Source organism: Myotis daubentonii, chromosome 9 (genome assembly GCF_963259705.1).
Source record: "Myotis daubentonii chromosome 9, mMyoDau2.1, whole genome shotgun sequence".
NCBI lineage: Eukaryota > Metazoa > Chordata > Mammalia > Chiroptera > Vespertilionidae > Myotis > Myotis daubentonii.
Genome location: NC_081848.1, coordinates 53,327,108 through 53,351,464, shown reverse-complemented (window position 1 = coordinate 53,351,464; position 24,357 = coordinate 53,327,108). Strand labels below are relative to the sequence as shown.

The following is a 24,357-nucleotide window of genomic DNA, read 5'->3' as shown; positions in this document are numbered from 1 at the left end:
GGTGCCAGGGGGTGGGTTTTGTTATTTCAATCCAGCCAAGCACCAGGAATGAATACGACTCAGGCCCACCCAAGAATGCACATAATCTCCTTTGTCTTCACCTTTAGTAAAACTTCCTGTTTTTTGCTGTATAAAATAAATACGCTGTATTGGCTCTGGGTCCCTGTCCCTGTCTCTCCATCAGAGGACAGTGGTCCCACCTGGCCCCAGCTTTTTTCTTCCATCTCTGTATCTGTCTCTTTCTTTCATTTTCTCAATCGCCAGCTGCCCCTACTCAGGAACCGGACCACTCTCTGGCCACGCTGGATGCAGAGAAGAGAGAAATATTCACAGGCAGCTAGGTCAGAGAATGGCTCACAGATCTGGAAAGCATCAGGAGCCATAGTTGGGAAGCATACAGCACAGTGGTTTCCATGGGAAGCTCCTGAAACCAACATCTGAGTCTGTGTGACCTTGGACTTCACTTCTCAGTGCCTGTTTCCTCAGATGAGAAGTGGAAATAAAAATGGTATCTAGCCCATAAAGTTGTCATGAAGAGTAAATGAATTCATAGGTATAAAGCACTATCTCAGAACATTGTATGGTCTAGAGCAGTGATGGCGAACCTATGACACGTGTGCCAGAGGTGACACACGAACTCATTTTTTTGGTTGGTTTTTCTTTGTTAAATGGCATTTAAATATATAAAATAAATATCAAAAATATAAGTTTTTGTTTTACTATGGTTGCAAATATCAAAAAATTCCTATATGTGACACAGCACCAGAGTTAAGTTAGGGTTTTTCAAATAATGACACACCGAGCTCAAAAGGTTCGCCATCACTGGTCTAGAGTAAGCACTCAAAAAATGTCAACTATTATTATTGTTACATTGAAAAGCAAGTTGGAATAAACCACCAGGGTTTGAAACACATGTATCCAAAATATGTTTTTAATCTTGATGAAGTTCACAAATGGCACAATATTGACATTTCCTTAAATAAATTATACAATCAGGCTCTCAGACAACAAGGCATAGCATCACCATTAAAATAAAGCATAGCATCCCCCCAGAGACCACCAGAGGCAGTGATTTCACGTCCCCCTATGGTTTGGCAAAGCTGCATGAACAACAGGATAGCTCTCAAAGAACCAGTTTGCTACCGGATAAGCTGATGAGAGATATAATCATGTTTATTACACGTAGAATCAAATATAAAAAGGATGCACAACAAATATGGAATTTGTTTATTTTGCATTTAATTTCATTCCTTTTGAGTGAAAAGGGGGCTTTTTTTTTTAATCTATTTGGATGCAAACATGTATATCTTCCCTGGGGTCTTCTCACCAAGTTGTTGTCAACAGATATTAATAGAAGTGGTGATTTCAGCTTCATTGTAACCTGAGATTTAAAAAAAAGTTAAAAGGAAAAAGGAGGAGAAAGGAGAAGAATGAGAAGAAGAAGAAGAAGAAGAAGAAGAAGAAGAAGAAGAAGAAGAAGAAGAAGAAGAAGAAGAAGAAGAAGAAGAAGAAGGAGAAGAACAAGAACAAGAAGAACAAGAAGAAGAACAAGAAGAAGAACAAGAAGAAGAACAAGAAGAAGAACAAGAAGAAGAACAAGAAGAAGAAGGACAAGAAGAAGAACAAGAAGAAGGGAATAAACACAATTATTACTGAAAAGAACGTTAATTTATAGAAGTGCTTCTTTAACTAAACAGCATTTATAAATTATGGATATGAGATATAAACAGGCTTTTAAAGCAAATGATAGTAAAAAGCAATTCAACCATCACTATGAACATTAGCAGTAGTGTTATGATTATAGCCCTCTGGACTAAACCTGTGAACACTGAAGGGTTGAAGGCTTTCTGAACCTAAGTTTATTAATGAGAAGTGGCCTGGCTAAGGTTTGCTGAATTCAGCAAGCATTTTTTTTATTCATTTCTCTTCTCAGAAAGACAAAATTGCACCTCTGCAGCCTGCCCTAGTGCTCTGACTTCAGGCTGAGTTGTAGAAGGAACCCACTACCTCAGGAGGAAGAATGCAATTAGAGAGAAGGATCTGATGATCCTACCAGGTCCATGGGTTTCAAAATGTGGATGCTAAAAACTCCAAATACCTTCTCCTCCCATCCAATAGAACAAAGGCAGTCACCTTCTTGCTGGCGTCCTCTAGCAGCTCAGGCCTGAAGTTCCCTACGGCGACGGCCATAGGATTTGAGGCTCACACGAGTGGGCACGAAGCCTTTGTTAAGCATTCCCACATGTCTAAACAGAATTTCTTTCAGCCGAATGACTGTACAGGTGAAAACTTTGCAGGCTCTCTTCTGGAGAGTGACACTGATTTGAAGGATGGAGAAAGAAGAGAAAGCCTGTTAGTGAGAGTCTGGAGTCTGGAGTCTGGAGCCTACCTCATGGGACCTTTTCAAAGAGAATTGTAGCTCTTCAACATAACACTTAAGAATAAGTGTTTCTGGCCCTAGCTGGTTTGGCACAGTGGATAGAGCATTGGCCTACATACTGAAGGGGCCCAGGTTTGATTCACGTCAAGGGCACATGCCCGGGTTGCAGCTCGATCCCCAGTAGGGGGCATGCAGGAGTCAGCTCTCTCATCATTGATGTTTGTATCCCTCTCTCCCTCTCCCTTCCTCTCTGCAATCAGTAAAATATATGTTAAAAAAAAAAAAAAAAGAATAAATGTTTCTGGAAGAACCAAGATGGCAGCATAGGTAAACTCTGGCACTTGCCACCTCCCACAACCACATCAAAATTACAACTAAAATAAAGAACAACCATCATTCAGAACTGACTGAACGGAAGTCCTACAACAAGAGAAGTAAAGAATAAAGTACATCAAGACTGACAGGAGAGGCAGAGGCATGGAATGAATTGGCCCAACACCCACATGTGGTGGGTGTTTGTTTTTTTTTTTAATCAGGAGGGATATCTTCACTGTGGAGGCCTCCCATGAAAAGCAAGGAGTTCCAGTCCCACACCAGAACCCCAACCAAGGTTTCCAGAGGTAAGAAGAGAAGTCCCCATAACTTGGGGCTGTAAAAACCAGTGGGGATTATACCTAGGGACACGGAGGCTGCTAGAGACCCAGGCAGTTCCTCTTAAAGTCTGGCACATGAATTTACTTGTCCACACTCCCTCTGGGCTCCAATACTGGGTGGCAGCTTTGGGGGATCCAGGAACATACAGGAAGGAATTTGATTGTCTGGCATTGGAACAAGAACACAGGGGCGGTTTCCTCCCAGAAGGGGTGCTTTCAGGGATCATTGTTCCTATGCTGAGACCTCCCATGTTGCAGGGCTGACTGGCAGCCGTAACTTAATTTCTATGACCATAGCTAACACTGTTCACTCTGCCCTGGTGATTCCCTGAGACTCCGCCCCATCCAATTTGCAGCCCCACACAAGCTTTTGCACCTATTTTTCCATACAAATGGCCTGTTTTGGCTCAGGCTTCAGACTTTCCTAAAATCTCTCAAACTAGCCTCAGCTGCCATCAGCATGCCCCAAACCTATCAATAAAAGGCCTAAGACCCAGCACTAGCACCAGCCTGCCTTGCTTCACAGCTGGGCCTTGCCTAGGCAGTTCCAAGCCCAATGCAAATAGCAGCCACCTGCAGGTTTCTCTGTACTTCCTGCTGGGTGGCCCCAGGCAGTGGCTGACTTTGCACCTCCCTGGAGGCCCCAGAGCCAGTGCACCCAGTGGACAACTTCAGACCATACCAGATTACAACTCTACGTATCCATAGGGGACACACTCAAGGGGCAGACCCAGTGAGCACCAAAGCCCCATTGAAGCAAGTCTGCTCCATAGGGGTGTCTCCTGCACAACATCTCTTCCCCTGTAGTTGCAGCTGGTTCTCACAGTCAATTGGCCTGAAGGCCAACTCCTCCCAGTAATGCTAACAGCAATCAAGGCTCAACTCAACAAGACTGTGCACACAGCCCACACAGAAGTGTATCTAGACCAGTGATGGCCAACCTATGACCTGCGTGTCAGAGGTGACATGCGAACTCATTTTTTTGGTTGATTTTTCTTTGTTAAATGGCATTTAAATATATAAAATAAATATCAAAAATATAAGTCTTTGTTTTACTATGGTTACAAATATCAAAAAATTTCTATATGTGACACGGCACCAGAGTTAAGTTAGGGTTTTTCAAAATGTTGACACACCAAGCTCAAAAGGTTCACCATCACTGATCTAGACAGTGGTTCTCAACCTTCTGGCCCTTTAAATACAGTTCCTCATATTGTGACCCAATAATAAAATTATTTTCATTGCTACTTCATAACTGTAATTTTGCTACTGTTATGAATCATAATGTAAATATCTGATATGCAGGATGGTCTTAGGTAACCCCTGTGAAAGGGTTGTTTGACCACCAAAGGGGCCACGACCTACAGGTTGAGAACCACTGATCTAGAAGGTCCAGCTCAGGTGTCTGGGGAGTCTGAGCCACTGGGCCCTACAGGACACCTACTACACAAGGCAACTCTACCAATCCCAGGAGACATAGCAGCTCTACCTTACACATAGAAGCAAACACAGGGAAGCAGCCAAAATTTGGAGACAAAGAAACATGTCACAAATGAAAGAAATGGAAGCAAGCAACCTACTGGATACAGAGTTCGAAAAAGTGGTTATAAGGTTACTCAAAGATCTTAAAGAGAGCTTCAAGGGACTTAATGAGACTTTCAAGAATCTTAGTAATAATTTCAAAGACAGGAAGAAGGATCAGTCAGAAATTAAGTATACACTGACTGAAATAAAGAATAATATATAGGGATTCAACAGTAAATTAGAGGATCCCAAGAATGAAATCAATGATTTGAGATATGAGGAAGCAAAAAACCCCAATCAGAAAAGAAAAAAGAATCCAAAAATATGAAGATAGTGTAAGGAGCTTCTGGGACAACTTCAAGCATACTAACATTTGCATTATGGCAGTGCCAGAAGGAGAAGGGAGTGAGCAAGATATTGAAAACCTATCTGAAGAAATATGACAGGAAATTTCCCCTTTAACCAGGAAGCATAGAGAGCCCCAAACAAGAGGAACCCAAAGATGCCCGCACCAAGACACATCATAATTAAAATACCAAAGATTAAAGACAAAGAGAGAATCTTAAAATCAGCAAGAGAAAAGCAGTTAGTTGCCTACAAGGGAACACCCATATAACTATGAGCTGATTTCTCAACAGAAACTTTGTAAGCCAGAAGGGAGTGGCAAAAACTATTCAAAGTGATGAATAGCAAGAGCTTACAACCAAGATTACTCTACCCAGCATAGCTATCATTCAGAATCGAAGGTCAGCCCTAATCGGTTTGGCTCAGTGGATAGAGCATTGGCCTGCAGACTGAAGGGTCCCAGGTTCGATTCCAGCCAAGGGCATGTACCTTGGTTGTGGGCACATCCCCAGTAGGAGGTGTGCAGGAGGCAGCTGATCGATGTTTCTCTCTCATAGATGTTTCTACCTCTCTATCCTTCTCCCTTCCTCTCTGTGAAAAGTCAATAAAATATATTAAAAAAAAAAAAAACAATCCAAGGTCAGATAAAGAGCTTCACAGACAAGAAAAAGATAAAGGAGCGTACCAAACCAATATTACATAAAATGTTGAAGGGTATTCTTTCAGAAGAGAAATAAGAATAAGAATGAGAATGAAAATGAAAAGAAGAAGGAGAAGGAAGGAAAGGAGGAGGAGGAGAAATAAAAATATGAACAATCAAATGTCAATAAATACATATCTATCAACAATTGAATCTAAAAAACCAAAGTAAATGAACAAGAAATCTAATGAACAAAATACACTGATAAATAAAATAGAACCAGAAGCACAGAAACATGACAAATATCATAGGGAAGGGGGAAAGGGGCCAGGAAGAGATTAACCAAAGATCTCGTAGGCATATATGCATTAACTATGGATGCAGACAATAGGGTGGTGAAGGCTTGGGATGGGACAGGAACCTTGTGGAGGAGGGCATCTGTAATACTCTCAATAATAAAGATTTTTAAAAAAGACAACAACAACAAAACTAAAATGGCAAATTTTTTATGTATATCTTACAAAAATCAAAAAAAGTGTATGGGTGGGGGCGGAGAATAATTGTTTCTTCCATATGCAATTACTAAAGTTGTTAGAGGAAATGGCCTGGCAGCCTTTGCTAGGAGCCCTTCAAGATAAAACCCAGTTCCTAACCATGGGACACACGCTGAAACCCTGCACTTAGTATTGTCCCTTACATATAATCTCTTTGGGACCAGGAAGAAGTTTTCGGCAAAGGCCTAGTTCACCTCAGGACATACAAGAAGCATACAGAAGCCATACCCCAGCCATGAGCACCAATGAAACCACTTTCCATGGGAAAATAAAAATTCCCTGAAGCTTTACCTGGAAGAGGCTCAGAGAACACGGCTTACAAGAAGTGCTTACCTGCTTCAGCACACCCGTTCTTTTACTTTACTTTTTTTATTATTTTGTTTGTGTTTTTGTTTTGTTTTTTAATTAAATCTTTATTGTTCAGATTATTACATTTGTTCCTCTTTTTTTCCCCCCATAACTCCCCTCCTCCCAGTTCCCGCCCCACCCTCCGCCCTCACTCCCCACCCACTGTCCTCATCCATAGGTGCACAATTTTTGTCCAGTCTCTTCCCACATCTCCCACACCCCTTTCCCCCGCAAGAATAGTCAGTCCATTCCCTTTCTATGTCCCTGATTCTATTATAATCAACAGTTCATTCTGTTCATCAGATTATTTATTCACTTGATTCTTAGATTCACTTGTTGATAGATGCATATTTGTTGTTCATAATTTGTATCTTTACCTTTTTCTTCCTCTTCCTCTTCCTCTTCTTAAAGGATACCTTTCAGCATTTCATATAATCCTGGTTTGGTGGTGATGAACTCCTTTAGCTTTTCCTTATCTGTGAAGCTCTTTATCTGACCTTCAATTCTGAATGATAGCTTTGCTGGATAAAGTAATCTTGGTTGTAGGTTCTTGGTATTCATCACTTTGAATATTTCTTGCCACTCCCTTCTGGCCTGCAAAGTTTCTGTTGAGAAATCAGCTGACAGTCGTATGGGTATTCCCTTGTAGGTAACTGAGTTTCTTTCTCTTGCTGTTTTTAAGATTCTCTCTTTATCTTTTGCTCTTGGCATTTTAATTATGATGTGTCTTGGTGTGGTCCTCTTTGGATTCCTTTTGTTTGGGGTTCTCCGCGCTTCTTGGACCTGTAAGTCCATTTCTTTCACCAGGTGGGGGAAGTTTTCTGTCATTATTTCTTCAAATAGGTTTTCAATATCTTGCTCTCTCTCATCTTCTGGCACCCCTATAATTCTGATGTTGGTACGCTTGAAGCTGTCCCAGAGGCTCCTTACACTATCCTCGCATTTTTGGATTCTTTTTTCATTTTGCTTTTCCGGTTGGATGTTTTTTGCTTTCTCGAATTTCAAATCATTGACTTGATTCTTGTGCTCCTCTGGTCTGCTGTCGGGCGTCTGTATAATATTCGTTATTTCAGTCCGTGTATGCTTAATTTCTAGTTGGTTCCCCAATATAAGATCGAGGGTCTTATTAGTTTTCGTGTAGATCTCATTAAGTTTATTGGCAGCTTCTAAACAGTTCTTGAGAGACCTTAAAAGTGTGGTTCTGAACTCTATATCTTCCATTGACAATTTTGTCCTGTTTCTTTGTCTCCGCATTTTGTTATGCTTCCTTGGTGCACCCCCTAGTGGTCTTTGTTCGAAGTCTTATAGTTAAACCTTGATTGTTGTAGCTAATCCCAGGGAGGGTTTGACCTCCAGGCCAAGTGGCTATGAGAATCAGCTGTGTCAGCAGTGAGAGAACTTCTGTCCTCTAGGGAGGTGCTAATCTAGCCTTTGCCTGAGGCTATCTGGCAAATGCCTCTGTGCAGGGCTTGGGCGGGGCGGGTCGCACAGGATCAACAGGGTGGGCTGGAGAGAGCAGTTATGGCGGCTGTCCCCAGGGGCTCTGCCTCTCTGAGTTCCAGCACCCGCTGCAAAGCTCAGAGAGAAAGCTGCACTCGCTCTGACCGAAGCCAGACAGTCCCACTTCTCCCGTTTGAGTCTGGGTCCCTAAAGACTTGCCCGGATCTGGAGCTCAGAGTCTGCGACTCCCTCCCGATTGAAAACGCCAACCGCACCCTCCGCCGCCAGCCCGCTCCGCACACTCCACACCTCAGAATTTGACTTCAGCACTGCGCCTCCTCTGAGTGTCCGTGTGCGTTTCTCTTTCCTCCTAGTTGTAGGACTTCCACTCAGCCAGCGTTCCTGTGGTTCTGGGTGATGTCCCTTCCGTTTTTTGGTTTCACTTTTGAAGTAGTTGTTCAAAGCAGCAAACTCCGGCGTTAACCTATGCTGCCATCTTGGTTCTGATACTTTACTTTTTTTAGATTCCACATTGCAACTAATATTTTTGTTGTTGTTGTTTGGTTAATCCTCACCCAAGGATATTTTTCCCATTGATTTTTTTTTTTAAGAGAGAGAGGAAGGGAGGGGGAGAGAAAGAGAGAAACATCGATGTGAGAGAGACACATCAATTGGTTGCCTCCAACACGAGCCCCGACTGGGGTCTAGGATCAAGCCTGCAACCGAGGTACATGCCCTTGGCTGGAATCGAACCCAGGACCCTTTAATCTGCAGGCAGACGTTCTAACCACTGAGCCAAATCAGCTAGGGCAGCACACCTTTTCTTGATGCTGGAGCTCGTTCCCAGGGGCCACTCACCAAGCCCTGCATCCAGCTGTCCTCAGGCTAAAGTTACTTTTAACCATAGGCCCTGGGCACCTTCAAGTCTTGAACATGGACTAGAGTAATGACTATCACAGTGTACATCCTTTTAGAAAATGGGTTTATTCATCAAAATTGATGCTGAGGGATAAAGCAGAAACCAGAGGACTCTGCCGTGATATCCTCTAGGATCTCAAGAAGCTTCCCTTACTCTCTCTTATCTCTCACCTGGTCTATGAGTCCCGCTCTCTTTCATTCCATCCTGAGGTCTCCAACATTTTCTGTCATGAGCAAAGCTACCAATACCAGCTTGAGAAGCAATCAGAGTGAAATCTGCATGCACTAAGTTCATCAATGAGAGCAAGAAAGGAAATCAGAAGGGATTTCACTTGGAATCCTTGGGCACCCCAAAACTGGAGTAGCGGTCTTTCTCCAAATCACTGGCTATATCCCTTTTCTTGCCAAGTGTTTCAGCCCCAAAGCCAATGCCAGAGAACGTATGAAAGTTCTTCAGATACTTCAAGTATGCGCCCAGCACACAAATACTCAGATTACTGCATAGCTTAGTGATGGAGCTGTCCAGGCTGCAAGGAAGACAAGCCAGACAATACCATGCACCAGGTTGGCCCCCAGTGAGGGGCAGCCATGCAGGGAGGGGGTACTTTGAGCAGGAGCGGGAGGGGCAGGCAGGAGGACAGCTCACACATCTTCCAGTAAGGGAACTCAGACATTTGCTGAGTCAGCGCAGTGTGGGGAAGGGCTGCAGTGGGAAAGGGGTCATCTTTCCACTCAGGCCTTCATGCTCTGCAGAGCGCTTCTCAGAGCAAGTGCAAGTGCAAGTGCAACTTATACCTCTGCCCAGGCAGTGCTCCGAGCTCAGGGTGCAACAGGGAGATGGGGCTGGGGAAGGGTGCTCTCCCCAGCCTCATGACAAACATACACATCTTCACAGATCCTACACATGTAAAGGCCCCAGACCTCACTCAGACACTGCTCTATGTGACCCCACCCTCTGCAAGGCTTTTGGCTTCACCTTGCAAATGTGCAATGAAGGCTCCTTGCAGGTGTGAGATAACAACACACCGGTTACATTTCTAAAACATCCTGAGATCTGCTGGCTTCAAACTGACCAGTCTTAATTCATCCAATGCTGGGAAGTCTCCTCAGTAGAGCAAGACCAATTCCCAGAGAAAGTGATTCCACACCACCTCATTTCCTTTCCTAACAGCTTTCAGGCATGGATCTTTTCGATGTGTCTAACCACAATCCCTCCAGCTGCCCAGAACCTTGGTCTTCTGTGGAGCATGGGAATGGCCGGCTCCAGAGCCGGGTGAACAAGGACAGCCTACTGGACTTCTGGCCAGATGTTTTTCCTCCTGGATATGCCCAGGTGAGTGGGGAGCCTTACCTGGAGTCCTCTGCCTCCGTCTCCTGCTCCTCAGGCTGGTCCAGCTCGTTAGTGTTCCTCTGTGCATAGGCCTTCACCAGTGATGCCAGGAGGTGCCCTTCCTTCTCACTGAGTTCAGCAAGTTCAGAGTCTGGGAGGCTCTCCAAGGCCCACCTGGGGAAGGGAAGCAAACCCAATACAGGCTCTGAGTCCCTGTCTGGCCTCTCTCCAGGATAAGCAGCCAGGCTTCCTGCTCACTGTGGCAAGCCCTGAAAATGTGTCCTTCTCTCCCCAGTCCTAGCCCACAGGGCTTGGGGCCAGTGTCCACCTGAGAGTGTTGATTCACTGGGAGCCTCTGTTGTGACTTCAGAGGCACGGAATTGCCTGATCCAGGGGCAGAGGCTAGTAGCTTCAGGCCCTCTCACCTGAGCGGTGTTGCCTGGAGGCCGCCTGCCTGGCACAGGACCAAGATGCTGAGAGCCAAGAAGGGGGAGGACTTCCCGAAGCCCATGGTGCCTCTCTGTAAAAGGAGAAGAACATTACGGCTGCACCAAGACCAAGCCTGGCCTAGAGCCTGCAGACCTAGGTCCCAGTCCTGCCTCTGCCACAACTGCCTTGTGTCCTCACGCCTCGGTTCTGTTCGTTTGCCAGCCAGGCTGCTGTGAATCTGCTTGCTTCTATTCATGTGTTAGATGGACTGCTGTGAATATGCTCGGTAGAGCAGAAACAAGTGTCCTGGGAGAGGACTGGGAGAATTCTGGCTCTGTCTGTGGGAAGCCAGAGAGAAGCCACAAAGGTGGCCATGCACACAAACCCACACCTTCTGCCCTTGGCAGGAACCAGGTGCGTACCCACCCTGCTGTAGACTGCATCTCCTGTCTTCTCAGGGCTGAGAAATCTAGGAGCTCCCTTCCCCTTCGCTGAACTTCCCGCTAACTCCCGGAGAGAAAATGGGAAGAGTAAATTGGAAGAGAGAGCTGAGGCTTTGGGTTTGGGTTTGGGGGGAAATTTCTAACATGCCAGTTACTGGTGTCTCAGGTTGTGCTGGAGGGCAGTTTGGCAACAGATCCTGGGTGCCAGCACCCAGAGTTGAGCCCACTGTCTGGTTCACCAATTGCACTGCCTCAGGTCCCCTCCAAAGCCCCAGGAACACTGGCAGGTTGCAGGCACCTCAGAGGAAGACTCGGGGCCCCCAGTCCCTGGAACCAAATGTGGTCCCTGAGGACACAGATCCCGAAGGATCCTGCAGGATCCTGCATGCAGGACGGGCAGCAATGCAGGGCCCACAGACCCACCCTTCTGGGCTGATGGAGCTTCCAGCGCCCAGGGAAGCCCCGAGGATGCTTGGGATTCCACTGGTGGTTACTGATGATAATGCACTGCCCAGTCCCAACCACCTGCCCTCCCCCGAGGGGGACAGGGAGCTAGGAGCACCTGGCTGTAGATGGGAGGAGATGGCCCTGAGAGGCAAAGGAAAGGCAGGCAGGCAGTTCTAGCAAACTGGATGAACTAATCCAGAAGCAGGGAATTAGGGTGGAGTGGGAAGTTCCTCACCTGGCGACTGGAGTTGCAGGAGAGAATGCCAGCAGCCGGTCCCCCTGGATGGATACAAAGCCTGCTGTGGGTGTCTTCCCAGCGGAGCTCTTGGCTCTTATTCCAGTGATAGTGGGAGGGGTTCCCCACGAGCCTGCGCGACCAATCCAAAGTGGCCAGGACCGACCCAGCTCCGATTGCGTCATTGCTCCGGCTCTCCGCACAGGTCCACTAGGGAGGGGAGCCACCCGCTCAGACTGTCTTTTGCAATGAGGTCATTGCTTGGAGAGCTTGAGGGCTGGGAGAGGTTGGAGAGCCTTCGAAGTCCAGAAAGTGGGGACAAATCGGGGGGTTTGGCGTCACCAAAAGTAAGAAGCCACAACTTTTCTCACCCTCTCTCGATGCCTAAACTCTAGCCTTGCACCTGCCTCCTGCCTCTCCAGTCCCACCAGCCTGCCACCTGAGCCCCCAGGGGCCTGCGCAGCAGTACCTGGTTCTAACTGGTGCTCAGCTGAAACAGCCCTAGGCGCAGGAGGGAGGGGATCCTGGGGGAGAGGGGCCTTGAGAGACTGATCTCTTTGGACCACCTGGAGCGCTCCTATGGCATCCAGTTTCCTTTCCTCCCTCCCCCACACACCAGGGTACCCCCCCAACCCCGCGCGCCCTGGGCCCCCACAAAGAAGTTTTATTTCCAGTCTGGCAGGCAAGCCTCCTTCACCTCACTCCTCTGGGACGGGTAGAAGTGGAGAAGAGGAGAGGACTGGGGAAGGGGCCAAACTGGCACAGCCCTCACAGTTTCTAGCCCCCTAGTCCTCAGAGGTGGAGTTTAGCATCCCCCTAACCCGGTTCACACAACTGCCCTGCACCTCTGGCTTGTTTGCCAAACTGCTGGGCGGGACCACCTGCGCCCCGTCTCTACCTGTCTCCCCCCATACACACTTTTCCTGAAGCGCTAGATTGCTAAGGGGGCCCCCAGGAGAGTGAGCACTGTAAGCCCAACGGTGCCCTTCGGAAGTTCACGCGCGCTCCGCTCGGCTACAGGCGGGCGGGTGCGCACACTCGCCCTCCCCGCCGGCTCCCGTCCCGCACTCGCGTCCCTGGACCCCAGATAAACGCTCTGCCTGTCGCAGTCGCACGCTCACAGGGACACACACACACACACACACACACACACACACACACACAGCGCCTCCCGGATAAGCCAGCACTCGCCGAAACCTCTGCGCCCTCATCAGCTGTTTGCAAATGAGCGCTCGCAACCCACCCAAACCAATGTCGCCGGAACCCGAGAGCACCCCGCACCCCCACCCCGCAACCCCCCCCCCCCCCCTGGCACGCACACAGGCACACGCCCATCCAGGCGCACGGACTCGGCCTCTCCCTTTCCCTTCAGGAAAGCCTGGTTCTCCGGGCACGGCGCAAAGATTCCAGCTCTGGCTACAGATTGGACCGGAGGTAGAAGCCAGGCGGAATAAGTGAGGGAGCGCCACCCACCCTCGGGGCCTTGGGCTGCCCTGGCAGAGTGGCTGCGCCCCCGAATGCGCCCGCCGATCCCTCCTGAGCTCGGGAAGCCTTGCCCGAAGGCGCGGGGCGGGGAGGGAGTAGCCAGAGGTTCGTGGGACCTTAGCGTTTGTGCGGGTCAGAAGAGAGTTCATGAGATGTCAGTCCGGGCCCTCCGCGCCTCGATTTCTGTGGCAGGCAGAGTGCTCAGAGGCTGCACTGGCCAGAGCCGCCCCTATCCCGAGGAAGGCTGCGGGACCTGTGGAACGTGCCTGGGGGCTGGCGCAGGGCGGGGGCACTCCCTCCCGGGACCTGGGTAACCACACCAGAAAGCGCTGCTCCCCAAGGGCTTCCTTCTGCACAGCGGGGATTTCTCTCTGCGCCCAAGGTGCTGAGCTCGCTTTGGGATGTAATCAGGGACATCGAACGGGCTTTACTAGGAGGCCCTCCCTCCCAAAGCCCTGCAAATACGAGGGGAGACTTCTGTGCCCCTTTCCCCATTTCCGACCCGGGAAAGGGGCTGCTGAAGGACCAGGCGCAGCTGGAAGGCACTAAGCCTCTGCCTTCTACACCGCCTCTTCCAGGACCTCTGCCCCCGGTTCTGGGTCTGGCAGAACATGTACCCCGCTGCACAGAGCTCTGGGGACACTGAGAAATAGCTGGGCCGCCTGGCGTGTCGAGGAAAGGGCGGGTGGACGAAAAGGTCCCAAAGGCCCCAGACCCTAGGGCCCAAGTTTCCTCACCTCCACGAAGTTATCAGGGGCGCTGCTTTCAGGAGAAGCTGGCGGGGAGTGCAGGAGTGCCGGGAGCCGGTCCATCCTTGCTGTTTCAAGGGCCTGGCATATATGGAATACTGTTCTTAATATGTTTGCTCACCTTCTTGGCGCTGTGTTTTAACCAAGGTCACCTCTCCGAGAAAGGTTGTTTCCCCAGGTAGGGATTTTCCCCTGAAGTTAGGGAGGGAATAAAACCTTTTAACTAAGTGCCAGGCGGGTAGTTAATCAATTTAACTACAAACAATCATGCTTAAGCTACATAATCTTTACTCCCTGGAATGGAGATAAGAAATGCCCTAACCTTTGTAATAGAGATTGACAGGATTAAAATGAACTGGTATAAATACAGATGTAACAAGACAGCAAGACACAGGGCTTGGAAGACAGGACCAAGAGAGACAGAGCCTAGGCACAGAACCTACACAGAACTTTGCTGGCAAGAGCATGCCGGAGGATCCTGGACAGGGACTGGCCTCGGAGCCTGGAGGCGGAGCCTGGCGAGAGAGCATGGCAAAAGATCCTGGACTGAACCTGACTGCGGAGATTGGCAGGAGAGCCTGACTGGAACCTGGTGACTGAACCTGACTGGAGTACCTGGACCAAACCTGGCTGGAGAAGTCCCCGTGTCCTTCCTTCTTCGCCGACTCCGTCCACACCTTTGGGGACCCCTGGACCTGCTGGGGTTGGACCCCGGCACAGGAGGAGTGGGTTGGGGTCCCAGAGGCCCAAACATGTGAATTTGGGAGGAACTCTGAACCCTTGGGCTTGAGCGCTGGAAAGCTGGCAGCCTTTCCAGAGACTCTGTCACTAGGACCTTTTTGATATGTATGGACCGACAGCCCTGAGGGCACAATCCCTGGTTGTGCCTTGCTCTCCAAAGAGGAGTGCTGGGTGGCCCACAACCCCAGAAGAAATCCTGTTTAGGGAAAAGTAGGCTGAAATTTCTATAAAGGCCACAGAGACTAGGAACCCTGCCCTCTGACAAGTAAGAGTGCACCGCCAACCCAGAGACCCATCTGAACACAAATATACCTGATTCTAGGCTTTGAATATCTTCTTGGGTGCAGATGCACCCAGAATTATTTGACCTAATCTTCTTCCACTAGTGTGCATGGTAGGTGCACAGCAAATGTGCGGAAAGAGGGGATGAATGAATGAACAGTTCCATGGGTTCATTACAGTAAGAGTCAGCAGTAAATTTGCAGCCAAGTTGAGTTGGGCTGCAGACTCAATTTAGATTCATTAGATGGAAGAGCAAATAGTTGATCCAAAGTTTGTGGTTTTTTTTTATCTATTTAATAAAAGGAATTTATGTCCTGGTGAAAACTTTCTGGAATTTAATAGGAGAGGAAGTACCAAGAGGTTCTTTTCTCTTCTTTAGCAACTTGAAAAGCAAAACAGGGCAGTTTTCCTCAACCCATCCTTGTATTATATTAGTGAGTGATGGAAGAAAAAGTCAATAAAATAATTTACTTTCTAACCTGAGAAAATTACATTTTGATTTCCCTGGAACTGTTCAGAGCTTCAAGGCATCCCCAATCAAAATAGCATAAGAATTTACAGAGAATAGTTTCCCAGGAATATCTTTCCCTTTTGAATAATCTCAAATATTTTGATGCTGGGTTTAACTATTTAATGTAACTACTTTTAAATTTTGAAAATGGTCATCTTAAATTTTTAGAAAAAAACAGATTCCAGGCACTACAGCTTTTGAAGTTTATTTTTATTTACTTTAACTTACTGTGTTTTCTTTACAAATTTCCTAGGAGAAATATTGCTTAGGGGAAATTTTCATTCATTCAAACAAATATTTATTGAAGACCTACTGTGTGCCAAGCATCATTGTTCTAGGCACTAGCAGTTCACAGTAAACAAAACAAAACCCTCCTGTGCTCTTACTGCTTAGATTACCATGATGTTTTTAACAGGAGTCCTTTTATATCACACTATACCCAAATAAAACACATCCCTATCCCTATCCCAAATAAAACACACCCTCTCAATATAGTCATATCATCTATTTGCTTGTCAAATAGATATTCAGAGTTTACATTATTTTTTGCCACCACCTTTATCCACCCCTCCCCCCATACCCTTCTCCACCTCCACCTCCCCCAACCCACCAGCAATCACTACACTGTTATGGGTGAGTTCTTTCTCTGTTTTATTTCTTTTTTGGTCAATCCCTCCACCCCTCAGAGCTGTCAGTCTGCTCTCTGTGAGACCATCTCTAATTTGCTTATTCAGTTTGTTCATTAGATTCCACATATGAGTGAAATCATATGGTATTTGTCTTTCTCTGACTTAGCTTATTTCACTTAGCATATTTTTTAAAATAGTTTAAATGGTAAATAAAAAAACATCAAAAAAGTATTTTTTGTTTAAAGACAGAAAAAAGGGTAAAATTTTATTTTTTATTACAGCTGAGTCATATTCCATTGTGTAAAATGAACCATAGCTGTTTTATCCATTCATCTGCTGATGGACACCTGGCTGCTTCCAAATCTGAGCTATTGTCAATAACGCTGCAATGAACATAGGGATGCAGACATCCTTTCGAATTAGTGTTTCGGATTTCTCCAGATAAATTCCCAGAAGTGGAATCACTGGATCATAAGGCAGCTTCATTTTTAGTTTTTTGAGATATCTCCGCTCTGCTTTCCACAGTGACTGCACTGGTCTGCACTCCCACCAGCAGTGCAGGAGGGTTCCTCTTTCTCCACATCCTCACCAGCACTGTTGTTTGTTGATTTACTGATGATAACCATTCTGACAGGTGTCAGGCAGATATCTCATTGTGGTTTTAATTTGCATTTCTCTGATGATTAGTGACATTGAGCCTCTTTTCATATGTCTATTAAAGTCCTTTGCCCATTTTTAAATTGGATTGTTCAGGGCTTTTTAGGGTGTTGTTTTATAAGTTCTTTATAAATTTTGGATATTAACCCCTTATCAGATGTATTGGCCAATATGTTCTCCCATTCACTACTTGTTGATGATTTCCTTGGCTGTGCAAAACCTTTTTAGTTTGATGTAGTCCCGTTTGTTCAGGGTTTACATTATTAAGATCATGTAAATATTATTCCCAGTTGAGCCACAAAGTATACTTTGGTTACATTTTCTTGTACATTTGTTTTATTTATGGTTAGTAATTCCTTCTCTTTTCATTTGCTTCATTTCCTTTCTGCCTATCACTGGTTTATTCCTTTTGCTAGATTTTATTTGTTCCTCATTCTTGCTTTATTCTCTCACTTCAGTGGAGTACATTCACCATTACATGACAGATAGATTTCTGGAAAATAAATTCATGGTTGAACATATTTTCATTCCGAATTTTAAAAGTATTCTCCATTGTCTTCTATATCAAGTGTGACTGTAAGAAATCCATTTCCCTTTGTTCTTAATCTGGCATAGGATCTCTGTCTGTCTTTCTATCTCTCTCCCTCTGCTTCTCTTTCAGAATCTTCTCACTGGTGTTCTAAAATACTATGATGAGGTGACTTGGTGTGGACTATTTTTTATTTATTGTTCTGCACACTGACAGAACATTTGCAATCTCATTCATATCCTTCACTTTCAGGAAATTTCTTTGGTGATTTCTTCTCTCTCTCTCTCTCTGGTTTAACTTTCTGGGAGGTGGTGGGTTTTTTTCAATTTAACATTGTTTTTTTAATTTTTTCATCATATTTTTAATTTCTAAGAGGCTTTTTAAAAATTCTGTGTTACTTTTTATGGACTCCTGTGTTTTTTTAATGGGTACACCATCTTCTAGCTCTTTGGAGCTGTTAAAGATAGGTTCTTTGCTTTGTTCCTCACAGTTTACCTTAGCTACAGGTTTATGTTTAAGAGCATGGTAACAAAATACTAATTGGAAAATGGGGATAGCCGAGTTCTCCATCAATGAGCATAAATATAGAATGGTCAGATTAGAAACAACCTCACCGTTTTCTTAGGGGGACCCCAAAATATGAGTAACTACAAGCCATTTCTATGAGCTTCTCATTTGCCCTAAAAGGAGTCCTCCAATCTCCAGTGTGGGTCAGTAGGGTGGGGATGGGGTGGAGTATAAGCCAGTGAGTAAGAAATGAGGCTGACAATTTTACCATTCATTCTGGTAATCCTCTAGTCTTTTCGGGAAGCCAGGAGGGACTGTCACATAACTATATATGGCTTAGAAGGAAATCTTGGGTTTGACTACTCCTTTTAAAGACTTGCAATCACTCCAGTTCTCAGGCTGTTCTATAACTTCACCAACAGAGGCAACCAATTGCTCAGAGCCATGAGCTTGACTAGAGTCCTTGCTTCTTGATGGCTTTCCCTGCCCTACTAGACCTAGTACTAGAAATGTATGTTTTGGGATGGCTTTCTCTTCTGCTAAACCAGTTAAGAAGGCAGGATGAAGGGTAGGAGATACAGACCCTCTTTGCAGAACCCCCAAATTAGACTCAATCTATTGGGCATTTGACCTCAGCTAATTCTAAGTCCCACTCCCCTTCACAGGCCACCTTTCTGAAGGCTTCTTTCTCCAAACCCCAGAGAAGTAGAGATGCCAACACCTAACCCTCAGAAGTCCCTTCTAGAGAATATTTTTAGAGTTGTCTGTGCCTGCCAGAAAATGAGCAAAGCATGGTGGCCCAGACGCAAGCTGGTCACTGTGAGAGATGGACAGACTTAGTGAATGATGTCAAGGAATTACTCAGGTTGGGTTCCTCTGAAATGATTAAAATTCTCTTTTGGCTCAGACTCCTAAGACCCAAATTGACTCTCCTCCCTGCCTGAGAGCATTGTTCCACACTGCAAGGGAAGTAAACTTTCTTGTAAAGCTAATTAGAGTAAAATCTCCTGCACTTAACACTCACCCCAAAAATAAGTTTTTGCTAAGGTAAATTTTCAGGTAACTGAAACCCACTTTACATGGAAAACCCACCTTTTTAAAAGCCATTTTGGATGGAAACCCTTTTAAAATGCATGACCTTCTCCTCTTAACCTTTTCTGGATGACTCACAGCCATCATCTAAAGGACATCAGCCACACCGCTGCGCCCTGAGTAAGGGCCTGAGTTAGCGGGGCCATTTACCTCCACATCTGCCCTCAACTTCTGTGCTTTGAGTTCTTGGTCCATCATTTTTAATTATTCTACATTCATATCAGCATATTAGTTATTTATATCCAGTTGGCTATAAGGTTCTCATAGTCAGGATCTCAGTATCATGATTTGGATTGTTTGTTTTGTTTCAAACAGGAAGGAGAGGGAGAGAGAGACAGAAACATCAATGATGAGAGAGAATCATTGATCAGCTGCCTCCTGCACACCCCCTACTAGGGATTGAGTCCTCAACTCGGGCATGTGCCCTGACCAGGAATCAAACGTGACCTCTTGGTTTATAGGTTGACACTCAACCACTGAGACACACTGGCTGCACTATTTTGGTTTCTGATGGCTTCCTCTGGTCACTGTTAATGTATCTGCCTCTAGTATGAGGCCCAGTGTACCTGAATTTTCACCTGCTAATTCAGTAGAAGTGTGATCAAGAGAACTGGCTGAAGAAAATCAGAAGTAAGGAAGGTTAAGGGAAGATATGAGTATCTCTCATGAGTAATGCTAAAGAGCCCTAATACATTTTCCTATTTTTTCTGCCCTCAACTGTGTCTTATATAGAGGATGCTTCTGGGTAAGTGAGTGCTTCTATGGGGTTAAGGAAGTTTGCGATAGATCATAGGTTTAAAAGAGGGTCTTGTAAAACTGTTCAACAGAACTTTTTACAATAATAGAAATGTTCCAGATCTGTGCTATCTAATACAATAGCCACTAACTACATGTGCCTCTAGAGTAAGCCAAACATAATTAGTGCAACCCAAGAGCTGAATTTTTAACTTAATTTTGTTTTAATTAATGTAAATGTACGTAGCCACATTTAGCGACTGCCTATTGCATTAGACATCATAGTCCGTGTATAGTATACATAGTTAAATGCATAGAGATGCTGGAGCCAGACTGCCTGTTGTTCAAATTCTGCTCTCACATTTATTAGTGTGTGACCACGGACAAATCGCTTGAACTTCCTGAGGCTCGGTATCCTCCTTTGTGAAATAGAGACAATTATATCACTTATTTCATAGGGCTGCTGTAACGGTTAAATATGAAGTGCTTAGAACAGTGTACGGCGGCTAGTAAGTGGTACATAAATGTTAACCATTGTCTTACATTAGTTAAGACAAGAATTTGGATACAAACCATTTATTTGGCAGTAAAGGAACAGGGAAGTGAGACAGGGAAGGGAAGGTAACCATTATATAGTATGATAAGAAGGTTATTGCTGCAGGCAATTGGAACACTGAAGAAAGAAAGCCTCAGAATTGTTTCACCCAATGAATAAGTTATTTATTCACCATCACCGGTTGAGGGGGTGCTCCCAGGAGAGCTAACTCCTCAGCACATCTAGCCAGTCCTGCATGGCAAAACTTCTGTGACCAGAGAAAATTCCCAGGCAGAGAGTCATTGGTGCTTGCAACAGGAAGGTCTAGGTGCAGCTGGGAATGGTAAATGCTAGTGTGGCACTAAGAGAGCCTGCTAGAACCCATATTATTATGAGAAAGAGTCTGCCATGGCTTAATGACCATCCCTAGAATTAGGAAGAAATGTTTCCCACCTGTAATATGTTGTGAAAGATTAGCAAACAAGCTGCAATATGCTGATGTCACCTCATTGGCTTCCCTCATCCATCTAATTCTTGAGGTCTTTTCTAGAAAGCCCTTGAGTGGCCCCTGAATCCTAGAGCCAGTTATCTTAAGTGCCCCTTTCATCAGTAGGCAAATTCAGAAAAATCAGTGCCCTCTAGTTCTTGCAGCAATAAATCAAACCCACACAGAAGCCCTCCATTCAAAGGCAAATATAAAGGACAAGCTGCCAAAGACTCATTAATGCTGGGTAAAGATCTGTGTGGGGGGAGGGATTCCCAAGCCTGATTTACTAGTTTTCATAAATTGATTTGTTATTTCTTGTTGAGCAGACCCTGTTTTCTCAAACCTAGCATCTTAGACATTTTCTTGGCAAGGAAATTACTGGAGAATTTCTTCTGTTTGTTGTTGAAGATAATTATATCAGATTTATTGATTTATTTATTTATTTTTGGTATGGATGTTTTCAGCTCTCTACCTTGATGGGTTAAAATTAAATTTCATATTCCTGAAAGGATAGAGGGTATGGCAATGGCAGAATGACTCTTAGCAATAAAGCTAATTGTTAACATTTGACAGTATATTCATCAGGGTGCTTAGTTGCATATATCAGAACCCTCTAAGCTAAATTAAACAGGACAGTATTTGTTACAGACTACTGAATAACAGAATTTCTTCAAAAAACGGGGAATTGGGTTTGGATGCCACATAGCCAGGAATAACAAAGTCAGGAGAAACCAACTAAACCATGGAAATGATCCAGGAAGTCTGTTGGGGGGCACCGGAGACTTGGTTGAAAAGGCTGTAAGGAGGATATTCCGAGAAATCAGAATTCTGACTTAGGGGAGTGTCAAAAGTGGCACTCCTAATTATTCCTTGACCTTTCCAAACAAGTCTGTGCATGTGTAGACCCCCAGGTGCTTACTGGAATCCTTATGCTTAATCTCTGGATGCCCTTGCCTAGAGGACAACATAAACACATGTCCTCCCAAGATTACTCCCCCTACTGATTGTATCTAAAAAGAAAAATTCCAATAAAAGACTAACGAGGCAGTCAATCGAGGCTGCTTGGACCCTTGAGCCAGATAAGCCCCTTAACCCTCCCCCACAGTGAAACTGTGTCGTAGTAATCTGTTCATCCATCATTCAGGGGCTGCAGGTCAGCCCAGGCAGAAGCCCCTGCTGCTCCCCTATAGCAGTTTTGACTCCAGGTGACTTACTCCATGGATGCCCCAGAACATCCAGTCTCCTTTCATACAGTCAACATCTTAAGATGTTCATTTTTGCCTGCTGAGTGTTCATGCATGCCTCTGATTGTCAGAACCGTGATTCTGTGTGCAACTGCAGCAAGAGGACCTGAGGAGACATGTTTTCAATGTTCTAACTTCTAGAGGAAGGCTTACAGGAAGGGGTTTGGATGAGTATTGAGTAAATCACATTCAGCTTTACTTAGATGTCTAATAATCCTTTCTAACTCCATGTCCAAAAAGGAATTTTGGAGGTATTTGTTTTTTTATTCAATTCATATATCTTCCTTCCCCAGTTTTACTCATAATAGTAATTGGCAGAACCAATAACTGTGTGTAATAATACCTCAAAATTTAGGTATCATCCTTAATTCCTCCCATTCCTTCATCTAGATCTAATCCACCAGTAAATCCTATTAACTCTATCCCCCCCCCACACACACCCAATCACATCCCAAATCCATCCATTTCCATCTCCACTAGTGCCTTAATTTATTTGAGCTGCTATAACAAAATATCACAGACGAGGTAGCCTATAAGCAATAGAAATTATTTCTCATAGATCTGGAGGCTGTAAGCTTAAGATCAAGGTGCCAATATAGTTGGAGTAGAGACCTCTCTGGATTGCAGACCTCTCCTTGTATCCTCACATGGCAGAAGGAGGCAAGGGAGCTCTTTGAAGTTTCTTTTACACAGGCATCAATTTCATGCATGAAGGCTCACCCTCATGACCTGGTCACCTCCCAAAGGCCCCATCTTCTAATACTGTCACACCAGATATTAGAATTTCAACATATCAATTTGGGGGGGGACGGACACAAATATTCAGATCATAGCAACCAGCAACCCTGGTTCAAGTCTCCATCATCTCTTGCCCATACAATTCCAATAGTCTCCTAACTAATCTCCTAGATTTGAAGGAAGCCTCTGTAATCTCTAATCCACACAACTCTCAGAGCAGCCTTTTAAAGGCATAGCTTGTATTAGTCACTATTCTTCTTACAACTCTTCAGTATAGTTAAGACTAATATGTAAATACTCTTCCATAGATTTTAAGGCAGACCTGGTCTAGCTCCTATCTATCTCGCCAGTGTCCACGAATACTGAGAGAAATCAGCTTGAAACGCAGGCAGGGCAGGAGTCCAGTGGGAAAACAAAGGTAGGTGGGACCTAGGCAGAGGCAGACAGGGCAGTTTGAGCCAGCCTAATCACAGGAACCAACCATGCAGAAATAATGAAATGTTTGTGTTCTCAAAGCGGGAGGCATAGTAAACCAAGGGAGGGCCTGCCAGAATAAGGTGTACTGGCACACAGAAACAGAGAAAGTTCAGCACAGAACAGAGAAAGAACACATAGAAACAAGGAAAGGTCAGGTCTATTGCTGCGCAAGAACAATTGAGAAAATCAATCGGATAACAACACAGATAGATACAGAAGCAGGCTTGTAGCAAATATATACCCCTAGACTACAAGTCTTTAATGGGCAGCCCATGAGGGGAGTCTGAATCCGCTTGTAATAAATTTTCCACACTTTTTTGCTTAAATCTTCTGGTCTGTGGACCTCATTCTTTGGCGTCATAAGACATGACCCTGGGAAAAAAACCTTAGCTCATCATTCTGTTATCAATACCAGTCTCCCCTCACCCATATATCCAGACCGGCCTTTTGAAAAGTCCAAGAACTAACACACCTTTTCCACCCCAAAGACTTTGACCTAGCTGGTTATTCTGCCTAGAAACATCTTTCTTATCTGTCAATCCTGCCCTTCTATGATAATGTCCCACCCAACACTCACATACTCCATCATTCTTTTGATGTCTGGCTCCATACAACTCTTTAGTTTTAAACTTCAAAATAAAATGTCACCTACTTTTAATAAACATTCCCTGACCACCTTAGCGAAAAAAGTTCATTTACTCTTTTTATGACATTAACTTCCTTTACAGAACTTACCACTCTCTGAAATTATCTCTAAAATATACTTTTGCATATTTTTTGTCATCTTTCACTAAAATGCAAGCTCCTTGAGAGCAGTCCCTTTGAGTATCTTGTTCACCACTATATCTATAGTACCTGGCACAGTGTTCAACACAAAGGTTGAGCTTAATAAACATCTGAAGAATCATAGAAGTAAATGAATGCTTACTCTGCAACACTTAGCAGAATGCAAAGGGTTCTACTGAGATCATTTTACATAATTAAATCTATTAATCTGGTTCTCCAGAGAAACAGAATCAATGGAAGAAAAAATATACATAATATATATTATACAGGGGTGAAAAAAGGTAGGTTTACAGTCATAATACAAATAAATAATACAATAATTCATAGATAGTAATACACAAATAAAGTCTGTGTTTTGAGTACTCACCACTGTAGACCAACTTTTGCCCACCCCTGTATATATACCTATAAATATCTAATCTAATAAAAGACAAACATGCAAATTGACCATGCCTTCCCTACACCTTAAGCCATACCCACCAGCCAA

At 44.8% G+C, this 24,357-nt stretch overlaps 1 protein-coding gene across 1 annotated transcript; it reads right to left on the bottom strand.

The window, feature by feature from the left end:
- Nucleotides 1–915: 915 nt before the first annotated feature.
- On the bottom strand, nt 916–11,739 carry LOC132241902 (calcitonin-like). Its single transcript, XM_059710857.1, has 6 exons — nt 11,687–11,739; nt 10,558–10,652; nt 10,154–10,306; nt 9,135–9,329; nt 2,134–2,318; nt 916–1,381 (listed from the first exon to the last, which is right to left on the bottom strand). The coding sequence occupies exons 2-5, from the start codon at nt 10,641–10,643 to the stop codon at nt 2,159–2,161; spliced, it is 594 nt and encodes a 197-aa protein (XP_059566840.1). The 5' UTR covers nt 10,644–10,652; nt 11,687–11,739; the 3' UTR covers nt 916–1,381; nt 2,134–2,158.
- Nucleotides 11,740–24,357: the final 12,618 nt, after the last annotated feature.

Excerpts from the sequence above, each read along its gene's own strand:
- LOC132241902 (XM_059710857.1), bottom strand. The coding sequence starts at position 10,643 with ATGGGCTTCGGGAAGTCCTCCCCCTTCTTGGCTCTCAGCATCTTGGTC. Across the intron at positions 9,330-10,153 it reads ACGGAGGCAGAGGACTCCAG|CCTGGACAGCTCCATCACTA; the intron begins GTAAGGCTCCCC and ends TCTTCCTTGCAG. Across the intron at positions 2,319-9,134 it reads GGGGTGCCCAAGGATTCCAA|TGTCACTCTCCAGAAGAGAG; the intron begins GTGAAATCCCTT and ends CCTTCAAATCAG.